Source organism: Phymastichus coffea, unplaced genomic scaffold (genome assembly GCF_024137745.1).
Source record: "Phymastichus coffea isolate CEN01 unplaced genomic scaffold, Cenicafe_Pcof_1.1 PCOF00098, whole genome shotgun sequence".
Classification (NCBI taxonomy): Eukaryota; Metazoa; Arthropoda; class Insecta; order Hymenoptera; family Eulophidae; genus Phymastichus; species Phymastichus coffea.
The window spans coordinates 188912-206525 of record NW_026706909.1 but is presented as its reverse complement, the minus strand read 5'-3'; the positions used below and the strand labels follow the sequence as shown (position 1 = coordinate 206525).

At 58.6% G+C, this 17614-nt stretch overlaps 2 protein-coding genes across 5 annotated transcripts in view; both read right to left on the bottom strand.

Moving 5' to 3' along the window:
- The window catches only part of LOC131669925 (cytoplasmic polyadenylation element-binding protein 2), an 89049-nt gene extending 83610 nt beyond the window's left edge, over positions 1-5439 (bottom strand). For all 3 annotated transcript variants that reach the window (XM_058945141.1, XM_058945142.1, XM_058945143.1), the window contains exon 1: positions 3315-5439. In XM_058945141.1, the coding sequence (XP_058801124.1) occupies positions 3315-4709 (1395 nt within the window). In that variant the 5' untranslated portion in view covers positions 4710-5439. The remainder of the gene's footprint in view (positions 1-3314) is intronic.
- A 4923-nt stretch (positions 5440-10362) lies between these two features.
- LOC131669926 (cytochrome P450 307a1-like) lies at positions 10363-16442 on the bottom strand. Of its 2 annotated transcripts, none has more exons than XM_058945145.1 (3): positions 16205-16442; positions 15133-15687; positions 10363-12819 (listed from the first exon to the last, which is right to left on the bottom strand). In XM_058945145.1, exons 2-3 carry the CDS (start codon positions 15539-15541, stop codon positions 11636-11638), a joined length of 1593 nt encoding a protein of 530 aa, XP_058801128.1. In that variant the 5' UTR covers positions 15542-15687; positions 16205-16442; the 3' UTR covers positions 10363-11635. The 2 variants fall into 2 exon arrangements, with proteins under 2 accessions (XP_058801128.1, XP_058801129.1); XM_058945146.1 differs by having other exon boundaries at positions 15133-15560.
- Between the last annotated feature and the right edge of the window lie 1172 nt (positions 16443-17614).

Genomic DNA, 17614 nt, shown 5'->3' with positions numbered 1-17614 from the left:
GTTCGAGCGCCGTGCTTCGGGCGACCGCGTGCTTCCGCGTCCCGCCGACCGCAGCGGCCTCAAAGCGACCGAGGGCTCACGGCGAACGGAGGCCTCGTCCTCCGTTCGTTCTCACGGCCGACGCGCGCGCAGGCGGGCAGGCGGCGAGATCCGAAATCGATGTAGGCCACGCTCGCGGCCGACGAGTCGCGCGCGCCAAAACTCGCTAATTGCCAGCGCGAGCGGCCGTCGGCGAGAGCAAGGGACGGCCCGTGCATCGGGTTGCTCAATCCGCGTCCTCGTTTCTGCCGGTGGGTCGCGCAGCTTGCGCTCTCGGCGCGCGGACGCGGCGACGAGCCGACGCCAACTTTGACCGACGCGAGCGCTCGCGGCCGATTGCGACGTCGAACCGACGGGCAGAAAGGAAAAAAAAAAGCGACAATTCAAGCCAGACGGCCCGGGTTTATTTCCATAAATCCACGTGCTCGCGCATTACACAAGCCTCCCGTAACGCCGAAAACGCACGTCGCGAGCGTTTTCTATCTTATCTTATCGGTGCGGCGCACACACGAATGCCGGCGCGACGTGCCTTCGGAGCTGGCTCTTCCTCGTGGGGCCGCGGCGTACACTGCGCGCGTTGCTATTTCGTTTTTTTTTTTTTCGTGTCGATCGAGGCGCGGAACGCTCGGCGGCTTATCGCGGGCGCTAAAGAGCAACGCGAGCACCTGCGCGCTGCAACCTTGGCGCGCGCGCTTGTGCTTCGTCTCTTTTTTTTTCCCCGTCCCCGGGTGTCGCTTAATCGGCGAACGCACGACGAGAGATAAGCGCGTCGCACGAAATTCTTGGCGATCGAATGCTGTGCCCCCCCCCCCCCTCCCCCCTCCGCGCACCCACTCGCAAACTGGCATTTATTGTTGCTTTTCGCTCGCGCGCGTACGCACGGCTCCGATAAGTGTCCGCGGCGCTGGAAACGTGGCTGCGGGCGATACGGCGCCGCGCGATCCACCTATCGCCTTCCTCCTCGCAACTGCGCCGCTGCCGGGTGTTTTTGCGTGTCCGCTAGGCTCGTCGGATTCACGAGTTCGTCGTCGGATACTTCCCGCGCGCGGGAGACGCCGTCGGCAGGTGCGGATCACGAAGGAAAAGCACGAGCGCCGAAGGGACGCGTCGACCGCGATTGGGCCCCGATCGCCGACTCGCCGGCGGGGCGCGCGGGGCTACTCGCGCCGAATCGCGTAGCGCCGCGCGAAATCCAACGCCGATCGGCAAGCGCGGACGCGCGCAGCGTTACGGGAAAAATATCGCTCGACAAGCAGCGGCCGGTGGTCTTTCAGTCGAGTCAGCCGTGCCGCGCTTTGCGAGCGCGCCAGTCGATACTACCGCGGCTCGAGCGCCTCTCTCGAGGTGGAAAAATAATATCGAAGCGCGTGGTGCGGCACGAGGAGGGTGGGGTGGTGCGGGCACGCCGCAATAAAAATACGATACGCCTCATGACCGGAAGAGCGTACGGAAGATCGCCGTCTCTCCGCGTATAGACGTGGCGACGCGCGGCTTTCAAATGTATCCCGCAGCCGGAAGAGGATCCCGCGACGACGGGGCGCGATTCTTCGCCGAGCATCGGGGCAACGGGACTCCTCGAGGTCGTCCGCGAACCGGAGTTGGCGCGGCGCGCCTGCGACACTCGCCCGAGTCCGGCCCGGAAAAAAAGAACAATTAAGGCGGGGGCAGGGAGGGCGGAATCGCTCGCCAAGCCGCGCCGATCGTTCGAGCCGAGCGAGTCGCGGCAAGAGCAAAAATAAATAAAAGACGCGCGCACCTGAGTTGCAAGAGAGATAAGGTAAATTTACGACTGTCGCGCGGCGGACGGAGGAGGGGGGGGGGGCGCCTCCGAGGATCCAGCGCATTTTCCGGCGACGTCGCTGCTCGCTCGGCGTTCGCGGCGAGCGCGCGCGTGACAGCGAGCTCCCGAGCGCCGAAAAGTCGAAAGTGCGCGCGTCACGCGAGGAGGCGAGCGCGTGCGCCTTGATTCGCTGCGTACGCCTGGAGTCGCGCGTCGTCGCTCGCGGAAAATGCATATGGATGGAGAGCCGCGTCGATCGATGGACATACGTCGTGACGGGCGCAAAAGCTGCCTTCTCAATTTCCGAGCGCGCGCGCGTGTATTTTCGTTCGACGGCTGAGCAACGAGTAGCGGCAAGCGCGCGCCGGCGCGCGAGAGAGATAGAGATAGAATTCCGTCGAGGTGCGAACAGTTAATTAAACTCTAGGCCGACTGCAGTCGAGCAGATAAGGCCAGTGTGTGCTCACTGTGTCGCGCTGTCTAATTGTTCGTGTACGGCTTTGCGCCGAGCGCTCTAGATGTCAAACTCGCGAGCGCGCTGACGACCTAGTGAGTCGATCGCCCTCGGCGGTGCTTCGTAAAATCGCGAAAAAAAATCGGAAAAGCTGACCGTCGGATTCCATGCCGAAGACGCGCTCGTCGATGAAATCGTACGGACCGTACGGCTTTCGACGTTCGGTGAACTCTCGACACCCTGGGACGGCAGCAATAATTTCTCCATCTCTCACTCGTTTCGTCTGCTGCCGCTTCGCTCGCTCGCACGCGCTATCTCGCTCTCTCTCGCGCGCGCTCTCTTGCTCTTTCTCTATTTTCGTCGCGACGCCAAAATAGCGCGTAGAAGCGTGGAGAGACTCGTAGCTTAGACACCTAAGAGGCTAATGCCGTGCAGCAAATCTCCGCGCACGCGATCTGGGTCACAATTCACGACGAGGGAGAGAGAGAGAGAGAGAGTAAGCGAGAGAGCTTTCGTATCGCACGGAAAAGTCCGTAGCGCGAGCCATCCCCCTTTGCTCTCTACCTTGCGAAGAGAAAAAGGAAAGAAGCAAGAAAAAGACTAATTTCGCAAGGTCCTTTTTCCTGTTCGCGCTTCTTTCGCTAGTAGGTAAGAGGTTGAGGATGACGCTCGACGAGGCAGCTTTGGTGCAACGACACCTAAAAACGAAAGACGAGCTGTCGCTATGCCGTGCCTCTCCGCAGCCGCGTGCCGGCGCGCGAACGCGCTCACCACCAGCAGTCTCGGACGGGGCTAAATTTAAATGCAAGAGCCTTCGTGGCACACGGCGCGCGTTGCATAACGGCTTGCGCGAGCGAGTCGCGCGAGTCACCTCGGGACTCGCGTCGCCGCCGCGCGAAGCCAGCCGCGGTGCCAGACAGACAGACAGACAGACAGACGGACGGACGGACGGACGGACAGACAGGGAGCGGGTGAGGGAGGGAGAGAGAGAGAGAGAGAGACAGACAGAGTGGAAATCTGCGAGCGCAGACGTACACGCACCTGCTGATAAGGCGATATCTGCAGAAGATCGCGCTCGTCGGGGCCGCTAACGTCGAAGGCGGAGCCGGGCTGCATCGGGTACAGGTTGGCCTTGCCCGGGTACGAGGTGCTGCGCCGAAACTTGACGGGACTGATGCTGGACTGGTGCGACGGAACACTGCCGCCGCCTCCGCCTCCGCCTCCGCCGCCGCCGGACGTCGCGCCGGGGTGCCCGGCGAACGTGGGACTCGGCTTTCTGCCCTGCAGATTGGCGACGGCCGCCGCGGCAGCCGCGGCTGCGTGCAGGTTCGAGTGCAGCGGCGGTATGTTGGGCACCGATCGACCGCGGTTCCACGCGCTGAGCGCCGCGGGGTTGGACGCGGCTGCGGCAGCGGCCGCGGCCGCTGCGGCCGAGTGCGCCGCGGCGGCCGACGGGCTCTGACCCCACTGCTGGGCCGACTGCTGGGCCCCGCCCGACCACGCCGCGTAGCCCTTGCCCTGCAGGTAGACTCCTGGGTGGGAGGTTTGCTGCTGCTGCTGCTGCTGCTGCTGCTGCTGAGCCATGCGATTGCCCGGCGCTTGCGAGTTGTTAGTGTGCTGCTGCTGCTGTTGCTGCTGCTGTTGCTGCTGCTGCTGTTGCTGCTGTTGCTGCTGTTGCTGCTGTTGCTGCTGTTGCTGCTGTTGCTGCTGTTGCTGCTGTTGCTGCTGCTGGGGGAAGTTGTGGCTGGCGGTGATCGCGCGCCGAGCGGTCGCGGCGGTGGAGCCGGCGAAGAGGCCGCCGCTGGGGAAGTTCTGAAAGGCGGCGATGGAGCCGTTGACCGGCTGGCCGAGCGCGTGCAGGCCGCTGGGCGTGTCGTCGGCCCAGAGGCTCGGCACGCCGGCGGCGCGCTCGTTGGCGAAGCCCTGCAGGCCGGCGCTGGCGCCGATGATGCTCGCCGCGTCCTTGTCGACGCCCAGCTGAGCGCTGACCGCCGCCGCGACGATGCTCTCGGCCACGGAGTCGACGGCGCTCGCGTCCTTCGCCACCTTGGACGCGTCGACGATGCCGACGGAGTTGGGGCCGCTATCGGCGCTCGACTGCTGCTGCACCAGGGAACTGACCACCAGCGACGACGTCGACAGTGGCGCCGCCACGGCTACCTGCGCTGCGGCCGCCGCAGCCGTCGACGGCGACGACGCCGAGGAGGACGAGGAGACGCTGTTGCTCGGCGCCGCGCCGCCGGACGACGGCGACGAGGACGACGACGGCTGGCCGGCCGCGGCCTTCTCGATCAGCAGCTCGTCCTGCATGCCGCCTGGCGCGATGCCCGCGGCCGAGACGAACGACGGCGGGCTCACTGCTGGCACTGGCACTGGGCTCGAGCCCGCGGCGCTCGTGGTCGGGAAGAGGCTCGCGGCACCCGCGCAATCGCCCATCAATGTCCGTGGACCGCTGGCGCTCCGCGCACGTAGCCCCGCCGAGTGGAGCGAGCGCCGGACCTGGATCCCCGCTCACTGGACCATCGCACCGCGCGCCGCCGCGCTCTCTGCTCTCGCTGGCTGCTGCGCCCGGCGGGGGTTTGTTTTGAAGGGACGAGGCTCGCGGCCGCCCGTGCGTGCGCGCGCGGCGGGCCGAGGGAAGGGCGCTCGGGCAGAGCGCGCGCACCGACCGACGGAGAGAGCTTGCGGAGCGCGACTATCGATCCGGCGGCGCGGCAGCGGCGCCAGCGGCGGCGGCGGCAGCGGCGGCGGCGGCGCGCTCGCGCGCGCGACGGCGGGACGCGGGGGGCGCGCCTCAGCGCCGCGCGGCGCCGCCGGCCGTCCTCGTCGCCGACTGGTGTGGTCGGCCCGCCGCCCCGGGACGCGGCACCATCGCCCGCGCTGGCCGCCGGGGCCGAGCTCGCGGGGCCACCCGCTGGTCGCTCCTCGCCGTGGGCCGTGAGCCGTGGGCCTCGGGCCGCGCTGCTGCTGCTGCCGCTGCTGCTGCTGCTGCTGCTGCTGCTGCTGCTGCTGCTGCTGCTGCTGCTGCTGCTGCTGGCCTCTCCTCGCGACCGCGGCCGCTTGCGCTCGCTCTCGAGCTCGGCAGTGCGCGCGCGCGCCTCGTGCGTGCCGATCCGGGCAGGTTGCGTGAGCGCGCGAGCGACGGCAGCCTCGCGCCAACTTTGGGAACACTGACGGCAACTTGACTCGCGCGCCGCGAGCGCTGCCTGCTGCCCGCCGATGTTGCGGCCGGAGCGGGCGAGAGAGAGAGGAGAGCGCGCGCGCGCTTAGATTTCTCGGTTTCTTTCTTCGTCGGCTCGCTGCTGGCGGCGGCGCTGGTGGGGAGGGAGGCTGGCTGGCGCTCGCCGTCGGGCCGGGGCTGCGGTGCGCGCGCGCGCCTCGCCTCGCTCTACCTGTCTCTGTCGCACCGCGTGGCGGACGCCGACCACGCGTGCGCCAGGTCAGGCGCACGTAAACATCGCCGACGGCGCAGGCGTCGCTCGCCGAGTGCGAGAGGGGCAGCGCGGCGCAAGCTCTCCCCTCCCCCCATCTCCCCACCCGACCCCGAGAGACGGGGAAGCGCCGCTGCGCCGACGAGCGCCAGGTTTCGCGATCGACGATCGTCGGCGACGGCCACGAGCACGACGGGAGTCGAGGAAAGTTTTGCGCGAGCGCGCCGCGCTCCTCGCCGCTCCGCGGCCGTCGCGCGCGTCGATCGGAGCGCGGGGCCCTCCCTCGGAGGCGCATCGCGCGCTCGCGGCACGTACGCGACCCAGCGACCGACATGTGGCTCCGCTCCAGAGGCTACGGATGGTGCACGAGCGCGAGCGCGCGACCGATAAGATTGAGAGAGAGAGAGAGAGAGAGAGAGGGAGCAGCGTCGGGCTTATCGCGCCTCCTCCTGTCCTTGCGTTCCTCGGTTTCTTTATCCGGCGGCCATCGTGACCCCCTTTTTCCGTGCCCGGGAACAGAACCAGAGGTCGTTCGGGAGGCATTGCTCCGTTACGTCACTGGCTTTGCGAGACTTCCGCTCCCGGCGCGGGCAATGGATTTACGTTGATTCGCAGTTGGCGCGCGAGAGAGGAAATGGGATTCCGAGGCGCGAGCGCGTCGAGAGGATCGGAAGACTCGAAGACGTCGACGACCGGGGAGAGCCGCATCGCTTCCGAAGGAAACCCGGCGCGCGATTCCGCGACTCGCTCGCCAATCGTTCTGTGGCGCGCGCTCGTCGATCGATCGCTTCGACGGCCGTGCAGTGCCCACTCGGCGCGGTAAATGTATCGATACTTTTCCGGGGATGGAGAGCAGAGCGACGCCAAGGGAGCGCGGCAACGAGCGATCCGGCCGAGTTTTTCCGTTTCGCGTGGGCGGGAGGATGCAGCGAAGAGAGCGCGCCGAGAGAAGAGGCGTCGGAGCGGTGATATCGCCGTAGCACCTGACGCCGCGGTGGCTGCGCGCAGCTGCGGCGACCTACATATACACCTCGCCAGCTCCGCCGCTCGTAAAAAAACGAAATTGGCGATGCGCGCGAGCCGCTACCGAGGCGGACTAAGGGCCGCGAGCGTCTTTGACCGGCGAGCGCAACCGGATCATACGGGCGAGTCGTCCGCGTCGCTCGGCGCGCGCGGACTATCGGGAGGGAGGGGGGCGTGCCGAGCTTGCGGCGCACGGCAGCGGGTCCGGCGTGCGCAATCGAAGCACGGAACGGGCCGACGGGGAACGTATAGATGCACGGCAGGGAAGCTCTGCGCTGGCGCGCGCGCCGCCGGCCTGCTCGGCCGTCGCTGCGCACACTCGGGCCCGCGCGACTGGAGATAGGACCGTTTCCTGCTTTATCGGCGGGCACTCGGCTGCCTGCCTGCCTGCCGGCGAATTCGCCGATCGAGCGATCGCTGCAAATTTTAGAAGATGGCACCTAGATTTTTCTTATTTAAGTTTATCGATAAACTAATTTGTCTTCAGGTAGATCATCATAAAATCATCGATTTTTTTTTCGCTACCATTTGTCGGTTCGTCCATGAAAAACCCTTTAAAAACATTAAGTTATTCTTGGGTACTGGACTTGAGCACTCGGATGCGATGTCCGGTCAAATCCAGAAAAATTCATTAATAAAAATAATTTACACACAAATCGTTAAGCCATAAGATGAATTATCAACACCAAGCGTAAAATCGTAGATAAATTAATTATTATAGCAAATAGAAATAAAACATTGTTTCGATCTATGAAGGCTGGGTATGGGTCCACGAACAACGCCGAAACGGCGCGTATGCTTCCCGCAATGTTCCAGGTGACTCGTTATTTGCTCTAAATAGTCCATGTGGAATTAAAAAATTAAAAATTAAAACGTTGAAAATTAATAATAACGCACTAGCAAACATTCCAATTTTATTTAAATTCAATCTGCTAGTGTGAGTATCTATTAATTAATAAGATTGTCTGATACGTACATTGTTATTAAGCTCGTCAACAAGGATGATGAAGTCATCTGGTCTATCTGGAGCAAGTAATGAGCGCCACTAGGGGGTTTCGTGAGCCAGCACTCAACAGTCAGGCCGGAATAATTTTTTATTTTTATTTACTTGAATAATTAATTTCTCGATGACTTCGCCAACGGTACCGATGGTTCGTCTCATGAATTAACGCTTAGTGCGTAAATTATTTTTTTTTATGAATTTTTCTGAATTTTACCGCACATCGTATCCGGGTGCTGAAGCCCAGCACCAAGACTTACTTTATTTTTATTATAGAGTTTTTCGAGGACGAACTAACAAACGGCAAGTGAAAAAATTGTTGATTTTTTGATAAACTGTCGAATGGCATGACTAGTTTGTCGATTATTTGAAAAAAAGCTAAATATGGGTGCTAGCTTTTAAGACCTGATCGGTGCACGGTTCGCCCGGTTCGCCGCGCCGCAGTGATGATAATCCAACGACACTACGAAAAACTTGATTTTCATGAAGTCGCGTCGCATCTATATCGTTTACACAACTACGTCCGAGTGTATAACCGACATAGATGCGACACGACTTGATGAAAATGAAGTTTTTTGTAGCGTCATCGGATTCTCATCACATGCCACGGCACGGTCGAGGATCGCGGGCGGAGTGGGAGCGCGGCATCGGTAATCCGACGAGTGGCTCCTACCCGTGGCCACTCGCGCGAACCGGACCGTCCCGCGGCGGGTCGCTCGAAATTGAAAGCTCGCGCGCGCGTGACCGCTTAGAAGCGCCCGCGAGCAACAAAACCGGGGCGAGCGATCCGCCAACGAGTTCTCGACTTTGAAAAACGAAACTGGTCGCGCGCGACTCGAGAATGCAGGGGACAAAACGAGCGACTAGACGACCGGCACGTAAGCGCGTCAATCCTAGACTCTTAGAAGCTACCCGCGTCGATCTAAACAAGTTTTCCCGCGTCTAAGCTTCGTGGAAAGGAGCCGCGCGGCCGTGTATATCCCTTCTTTTTCTTCCGTCGTTTGCCGCGTAAACTCGTGCCGCGCTTTTCACTTTTTTCCCCGTGCTTTATTTTCCGTTTCCTTTTCCTCCGGCCGCCAGACCCAGACGGGTTTCCTCTATGGGTCTACGGGATTTTTCCGACTTCAGTCAGAGTCTATACATGAGACTGGTTTTAACGACGCGATCCAGTTCTCACTCGTGGCTTCTTCCGCCGCTGCTGCCGTTGCTGCTGCTGCTGCTGCTGCTGCTGCTGCTGCTGCTGCTGCTGCTGCTGCTGTCGCTTTGGCATTGGTAGGTGCCTAGGCGCGTTCTAAAGTTATCGATGTGTTAAATGATTATTTCCCCCCTCAAGGCTGAATAAAATATAAAACAAGACTTCTTTTTAATACGTTTTTCTTTCGCCTCTGAGAATTCCAATTTTCTCTTCTCGCACGAATGAAAAAAAACGGCGCTCGTGGCAAATTAAATTAAGTCGTTTCCTCGTTTTTTTCGGATTATGCGCTCGAATAACTCCAATGAATCTATGTGATTTATAGTCATCATAGGCAAATTAACCTTGTCAAGTGTTTGTCACTCTCTTTTTTCATCTCAAGTTACAGTAAATCACCCAGCCTTAATTGGTCGAAAAAAGCCTAATGAGCGATCAGTCAAGAGCAGCCACGCGGTGCGTTTTTTTTTTTTTTTCTTTTTTTTTTTTTTTTTTTATTGCCTAATATTTCTAATCTTGAAATCCTCCAACCTCGCGCGCGTGTGAATGAATTACGTGCGAAATGAACTTGAGCCTCAAGAACAATCAAGTTTAGCGCGAAAAGGTGAGTTTTTAATCGAGGATCACTTGGGCATGTATTTATTCATACGAGATCGCGCCGATTGCTCGTTCGAAAGCAGCTTGGATTTGTTCGGCGTGCGATCGGCGGATACGCGAGGGAGAGAGAGGGACGAAGCTAATTGGCGACCCATTTTTGTAATGCAGACCAGTGATTCTACGGGACGGTCCTGTGCCATGACGCAATCGATAAAATTTTGAGGAACGAGCGCGACGCCCGCGCGGCGGCGATCGGCAACGAGTTTGCCGAAGTGCTCGGCGCAACGAGAGGAGAGGGAATGGACAGAAAAAACGGTATCGTCGGTCGTCGGGGCGAGCAACCACCGCCATGAAAACAAGGCGCAAAGCCAAAGATAGAGGCTTTCCTTATAGTCCCTCCCTCTCGCGCGATCGCGCGCCGCGAGAAAAAGGGCCGCGAAGGAAATCGAGAGGAGACCTCAAGGGCAGCGAGGATGAGCCGAAGGATGTCCGCCTCGCGCATAAACAACGACGAAGGGCCCGTAACGGCAAAGAGAGCCTCGCGCGTGCTCTCTCGGCGATTTTCACTCTCGTCTCGCATTCCTTCGGCATCGGATGCAGTCGGCGCGCAGAAAGGAAAAAGAAAGATCAAAAAAGAAAAAGACACAAGGAAAAAAGAACCGATTGCGTGATTCCGCGCGCGCGTGCGCTCGGCGAATTCGAAGCAGCCGTATGCTAATGTTCTCTCTCTCCTTTCTCGGATTTTTGATTTTGCTAGAAAGTTGCAGGTGAAAGGAAAATTTTACGCATACACACTGGATTTACATGATGGATAGAATGTTTTATTCATAAAAATATGTTCGTGCTATATCTAACTATATGTGACAATTATAATTTGGTTGTATTTACAGAGCAAAAATTTGACGATGCTTACGCGATAATAATGACGACGATGCTTAGCTTATATAGACATTATACATGTGTGATTTTTATTCTTAAAAGTAAGTGTCGATTGTTCAATAGATGGGCACATGACTCTCTCATACGATTTGCGATGTGTGCCTCGAGGATATGCTGCTCCTCGGACGAGAACAAAAAAGCTGCTTATGACGACGAGAGAAAAAGAAAACCACGCCGAGGTTTTTCTCATTACAATCGAATTCGAAGATTATCTCTCTACGTGCGGCGAAGAGAAGAAACTTCCAGCGACATATAATTAAAACGCATCTACATTATAATGACAATCAGTCTTGTCGGGTAAATCATCTACGATGAGCGTATAAAGTCTACATTTTTCGTAAGGATACAGCAAAAAGAAGGACTCACTCTCGTCTTCGGTCGCAAAGCCATACGCGGCGAGGAGCGAGAAGAAACGCGAAATTAACAGTCGAAATACATATATCCCCCTTGAGATAAAATTTGGAGAAGAGAAAACGCACACACACATACACACACACATACACACACGCGCACGCACGCACACACACACACACATGTGTGTGTAGCTTCATCGAAACCCGTTTCGAAGGTCAACGCGAAATACACAAAGTACAATTAAATAGTTAATATTAAAGGTCTCACATATTCGAAGCGAAACGCTTCTTCATCTCTATTTAAATAAAACTCATGTATACTTACGCATCTAATAGTCTTGCCGAATTTTTCATTTAACAACTATACTACAAATTAATATTCGAAGCTCTCTCCTTTTCTCTCTCTCTCTCTTTCTCAAAGAATAACCGAGGAAGTCAGCGCGACATCCGGACCAATAAGAGAGAGAGAGAGAGGAGCAGCAATGTCGCGTCGATTCTCCCCCTAAGCTCGATATTACGAATTCGTCGTCGAAAGAAGAAGAAGAAGAAGAAGAAGAAGAAGAAGAAGAAGTAAAGAAGAAAACGAATAAGAAGAAGAAGAAAAAGAAGAAGACGGAGAGTCGCGAAATCTAAATATAGTCACTTGGGACAACAGTACAACGCGTCAGCGTGGCGTACATCATTCTACCTTCAACACCTTGTCGTCTGCGGGATTGATGAATTGCAGCGCGAGGAGGAAGAAGAGAGAGAGAGAGAGAGAGAGAGAGAGAGAGAGAGAGAGATGTTTTGCTTGTCTTCCAAGGCTGCCTGCATCGCGCGTTTGCGCGGCATTACTTCCGGCTGGTGTCTCGCGGCGTAAAAGTCAGGTGAAAACAGTCCGGCGGCACGGCCACGCAGCTCGGCTTGATGAACTGCGCGACGTCGACGCCCGGCGGCGTCGACACGTCGAACTTGGACAGCAGCGACGTGACCATGACGAAGGCAAAGCCCTGCACGAGCCTCTGGCCTATGCACGTCCTCTTGCCGGTGGAGAACGGCACGAAGTGCTCGGGTCTGACCACTCGCGAGACGCCGGCCACCTGCTTGACGAACCTCTCCGGCCGGAACTGCTTGGCGTCGGCGCCCCAGTACGACTCGCCCAGGTTCAGGTCGTAGTTGTTGACGAAGACCACGGTGTCCTTGGCCACGGAATAGCCGGCGATGTCGGTGTCGCAGGTGGACACATGCGGCACGATCGGCGAGCTGGACACTCTGAGCGTCTCCCAGATGGTCGCCTCCGTGTAGGGCAGGTCTTGCCGCTCGTCCAGGGTGATGTGCTCGACGCCCCTGGGCAGCAGCTTGTCCCGCAGCACGTCGTCGCACTCCTGCTGGATCCGCCTCTGGACGCCCGGGTGCGAGACCACGTTGGACAGCACCATCATGACCAGATTGCCGATGGCCGAGTGGCCGCCGAGGAAGTCCTCCAGCTCGAACAGGATGTGCTGCCAGGACAACTCGGGCTGGTCGCTCTCCAGGTAGAACAGCAGCGCGTCGGTGAAGTCCCGGGGCACTCCGGTCTCCAGGTCCAGCGTGGCCCTGCGTGGCTCGATGATCTCCTTCAGGATGAAGCTGCGGATGTAGTCGGCCCACTCGTTCATGCGGTTCAGGTGGCCGGTGTAGAGGATCTTCAGCCAGGGCAGGAAGTCCACGGCGTAGCCCTGGTTGATGTCCCAGAAGATCTCGTCGAAGGTGCGCACCACCTTGTTGAACTGGTCGTCCTCGTAGCCGAAGCGCGTCGAGCACATGTACTGGGTGAACATGTTGCCGATGGCGGTGAGTATCAGCGGCTTCACCGGCGACTGGCCCTCGCGGATCGCGGCGTCGGCGTTCAGCAGCTCGTGGAAGCGCCGCATCTCGTCGACCGCGACTCTCGACAGCTCCGACAGCTGGGAGCTGCCACCTCGGGGCGAGCAGAAGCTGCGGGCGATCGAGCGGCGCTTGCGCTGCAAGTCCGACCAGTCGCACAAGGCCAGAGCTGAAATCACACGGACGAGTCAGCGGCGCGCGGGAGAGCGCGATCGTTCCAGTTGGCAATTTTCTGCTCGCGCGCCGAAAACAAAAAGAGAGACGACGCCAAACAAAAAGATAACAAGGACAAAAGAGCTGCTTAACGATTCCACGTGGAGAACGAGGAGCCCAACGCGGTAATCGTCGAGAAAGCTTTGTATTTACCCGCGAGCGGCCTGTGAAAAATATGCAAATCGATAGATTGGATAACGCGATTAGCGGTGGTTTGAACTTGACCCGAAACTCATCATCGCCGTCGCCGTTCCGCATTCTAAGATCGTTGGGTAAGCGAATAGACGTGCGAGTGTAAATAGAGAGAGAGAGAGAGAGAGAGAGAGAGAGAGAGAGAGAGAGAGAGAGAGAGAGAGAGGAAGCCTTGACTTTGAGCGTATAACCGAAAATTCAATTGAGCTTCTCCAAGTGTGCGCGTGCGTACCTGTGTATCGAGCCACAAGATTTCGACGAGTCGTAACTAGGAATTAAAAATTAAAAGTTAACCGGTCTTCTCGCTCGCTTCATTTACGTAACCGGTCGAAAGATCGTTAAACCTGCCTGACTCACGATTCGTTTTTCTCTCTCTCTCTCTCTCTCTCTGCCCCCCCCCCCCCTCTCTCTCTCTCTTCTCCATCGAAAGTACGAAAATGGGTCAAAATTATCTAACAATCGTTATACATACGAATTATTGACCTTCAACGGGAAAAGATGGAGATCCGAAATTTTACGATCGCCTCGTTGACGACGGTAATGATAATCGTCGTCTAGGCTACTAAACTACCAAATGAAGCGACCAGACGCGTCTAATCTACAAGTCGCGCAAAGCAAGGATTCGAAAGAGAGGTGGAAAAAAACTCGATTCCTTTTTTCTTTTCGCGCAAAAGTCGAGAGAGAGAGAGAGAGAGACAGAGATGATTTGTCGGGTGCTCGCGTGTGTCCTGGTATGTGACTTTCTTCCAGAGGCGAACAGCGAAGAAAAAGAAAAAAAAAACCGATTCGTAAATTTGCGCGCGTTCTTTCTCTGCGTCGTGCATGAGCGGTATACCGTTAATCTAGATCGGCGCCGACGATTGCGCTCGTTGCCGCGCGCCGCCGCGGGTAAGATGAAAATAACAGTAAGATCCAGAATCGTCTAAGTCTCTCTCTCTCTCTCTCTCTCTCGCGTGCCTTTCTCGCGCGCGCGATTCAGGCCTATATTTTTCAGGGCACGAAAAATCGGTTTTCCCCTCTCGCTGCTGCTTTCATCCGTCTAGTAGCAATGGAAAGTGCGCGTAACTGTAATTTGTTTACCCGCGCGTGCGTGTGTTGTATTGCGGTATACGTGCATTTTTTTTTTTTTAGCCTACACGCCACGACCACGGGATTACTTTCGTGTGTGTGTGCGCGCGCGCCCGCGTGTGTGTGTTTCACTTGCGGCCTAAACTGATGAAACTCGTTGCGACATAGCGCTCATTTCTCTCAACGTCACGTTTCGATTCTCTTTTTATTATTTCTCTTTCCTCCTCGACGGGCACCCCCCTCCCCGGCCGGCCGTGTCCGTGCGCGCGCGACTGCTGGAAAAATGAGACCCTTGTTGCTAGATTTCGTATCGAATGTCGCATGCGCGGCTGTGCTCTTGAGCTTGTTCAATTAGAATGTGCGCGCGTGCGGTTATGATAAAATGAAAGGAAAGGTGAGAGAGAGAGAAAAGATCGCTTGGCGCGACTGGTCATTCGTTTCGCCGCGCATCGATCGCCGCTCGATCTCGAGGATGGAACTCGCGGAGGCGAGGAAGAAGTCGCTCGAAAGGAGACGGATAGAGCGCAGAGCGGCACGGGTGTCACGCTAAGGTCGCCCCGGGATTCGTGCTCTAGAAACTCGCGCTCCGCGGCGTTCCGGCGAGCGGCTCGGGGTGGGGGGGAGGGGGAACATCGGCGTGGGCGCGCGCCCGCGGCGGCGAGCTTTCCTCCCGACGGCGGCCGGGCGCGCCGAGGTTTTTTTCCGCCGCAGCCCTTCTCCCGGCGCGGCGCGACGCGCGACAGGTCGAAGAATTGGGTCATTGCCAAAGCCGCTCGGCTCGGCGGCGCGTAACGCGCGAACTCGCGAGGCTATTTTTAGCGCTCGGCGGATTTGTGAATCGGCCGCGACGAGCAGGAAGAGAGCCTCGCGGGCGGTTTTCATTGAGCGCGGCGCCGCTTAAGGACGCGGATCCCCCACGGTCCCGCGGCGCGGACCGGGCGGCGTTATTTTTAGCGGCGGCGGAGCAGGAAGCGCGGGCCCGAAGGACGCCCGGGAGACCGGTACTCACAGTTGTTGCGATCGCCGCCGAAGAGCTGGTGAAACCTGAGGAAGTCCGGCCGGCCGCCGAAGTGGCTGCCCTTGGCGATGAGCACCTCCTTGGCGAGGCTGTAGCTGCTGACGACCACGCACTTGCACACGCCCAGCTGGATCTCGTAGATGTCGCCGTACTGCTTGGCCATGGTGGTGAAGGCCTTGAACGGCCCGCCGGGATTGTCCAGCTTGTGCAGGCTGCCGATCACGGGGAAGGGCTTGGGCCCTCTCAGGCTCTTCTTCGCCTCGGCGCTCACCGCCGCCGACTTTCCGCGCCTGAGCTTGCGCACCACGAAAGCCTCCACGCGGCTGGTCAGCTTGGAGGTGAACGCCAACGCCACCGACAGCACCGCCACGCAGCAGAACAGCAACCAGAACGCCGCCATGCCCCTCTGCCTTGCTCTCCTGTTGAGCGGCCACAAGGTCAAGCTCAAGGACGGCGGCAGTGTCGAGCTTCCCTCGAGCGCCCGGCGAGCTTTTGCCGAGCGGCCGACGCGCCGATTCCGGTATTCTCTCTCGCTGCTCTTTTCGCCTGCGACGCAGAGTGCAAAAATTAGGTGACCGTTCGACGGCTCCTCAAAGTGCTTACGGGAACGCGAAAGCGGAAGAGCCGACGAGAGGCTAAAAATTTTCCTTGACACGCGCACTTGTAGGAAGAATTTTTGTTTAGTCAGTCCTCGATAAAGCGCGTCGAAAGCAAATCGAATTCCGCGCGCGCGTCTAATTCCTTCTTTCTCGTGCTTTCGCTTTATTTTATTTCGCGTGCGCCTTTTTTTTTTTTTTTTTTTTTTTTCCTTTATTTCTTTTTTTCTTTTTTTTTCTTCTTTCTTTCTTATTTTTTTCCTCCTTTTTTCCTTGGCGTTTTCGTCGCTTCTCATCGCGCCCGCGGCCGCGCCGAGGAAAATTGACAAAACACGCGGGCGCTGTTTACGAGCGGCGCGAGCGGGCGCGCGCGCGGAACGCGGATGCGTTTCTTCGTCGAAGCTGCGTCGCGGGGCACGACGCCTCCAGTCGGCGCTCGGTTGGCCGCGAGAGCAAAGTCAACTTACCTCCGGGACGACTCGTCTTAGGGCAGACGGACGGGCGGACGGGCGGACGGCCTGGGAAAGTGCGAGCGAGGGCGAGGCGAGTTCGCACCCTCTTTCGGTAGATTGGCACTGGTCGCAGGCGACGGGCTCGCGAGCGCAAGGGCGTGCGTGTGCGCTGCGAACGTTGTTCACGCGGCAGTGCGGCTGTCAACACACGGGCGCAGGACTCCTCGAGCTCGGACAACGAGCAGCGCGAGTACACCTCGGTCTGTCGACTCGCGCCGCTTATACGCCGGGAGGGAAGAAAAAGGAGAGCGAGCAGCGGCGGCTCGACGGCGGCGGCGACGGCGGCGGCGGCGGCGGCGGCGGCGGTGGCGCTGCAGCAACTTGACATCGCGACACGGGGAGGGGGCAAGGAGAGACACACCGACCAACTGCTGCCGAACGCTCGCGCGCACGGGGGAGAGAGAGCGGGAGAGAGAGAGAGAGAGAGAGAGAGAGAGAGAGCGAGAGAGAGAGAGAGAGAGAGAGAGAGAGAGAGAGAGAGAGAGAGAGAGAGAGCAGCCGCAGCTCCTCGCCGCGATAGACGCAAAAAGGCGCCGGTACCGTTAGATCGTACCCACCGCCGATTTTTTACCCGCGCTCGTGAAATTTCCTCCGCGGCCGCGCTTCCTTCTCGCGCGGGCCGTGAGGGTCGCGAGGGTGAGCGGCAGCCTCGTCGACGGAGGCCAGAAGCTCGGCTGCGACGAGCGTTGGGCAATCTTGGATCGGGAAAAAAGCAAGAAGAAATGAACATTGTCACGGCTGGCCGCGTACCGCCGCGCGTTTTCGTGTGATCGGTTCGCCGGTGATCCGATCCAGATGCTGATTTCCAAAGAGGCGATAATTTATACTGGCCGTGAAAAATTTCGTTGCGTCGGCCTTCGGACGGTGACGCCGACAAAGAGTGGCCGATCGCCTGGTTCTTCGGCACCGCGCTAGGTAGCTCGAGGGGCGCGCGATCTCGATCAACCCTTACCGGAGCGCGAGAAGCGTGATTTCGGCCGAGCGATCGGAGGCGAGGAATTTCGCTGATACGCGCCGCGAGACCGCGATCGCGACTCACGAGGAATCCGACGAAAAGTCGCGCGCGGAAAAAAAGGCGATGCTCATCAGCACTGTCGAAAAACAAGCGCGCGCAGCGGGCATAGAGAGAAAGAGAGGGACGCTGAGCGCGGACGGCACGTGCCGCGGTTTCCAGCGATTTCGATACGCCTGGAAAATCGACGGCGGAGCGCGCGCTCTTTTGTGGGAATATGCAAATTGTCCGCGGCCGAGCGGCGAGGAATTCAAGCCGCGCAAGGCCGCAGACTCGCGCGGAGCCGTCGTCGAGACCCTCGCGCACGCGACGCGCGCCGTTCACGTGACGCGGAGCGCCTCGCGACCCATGGT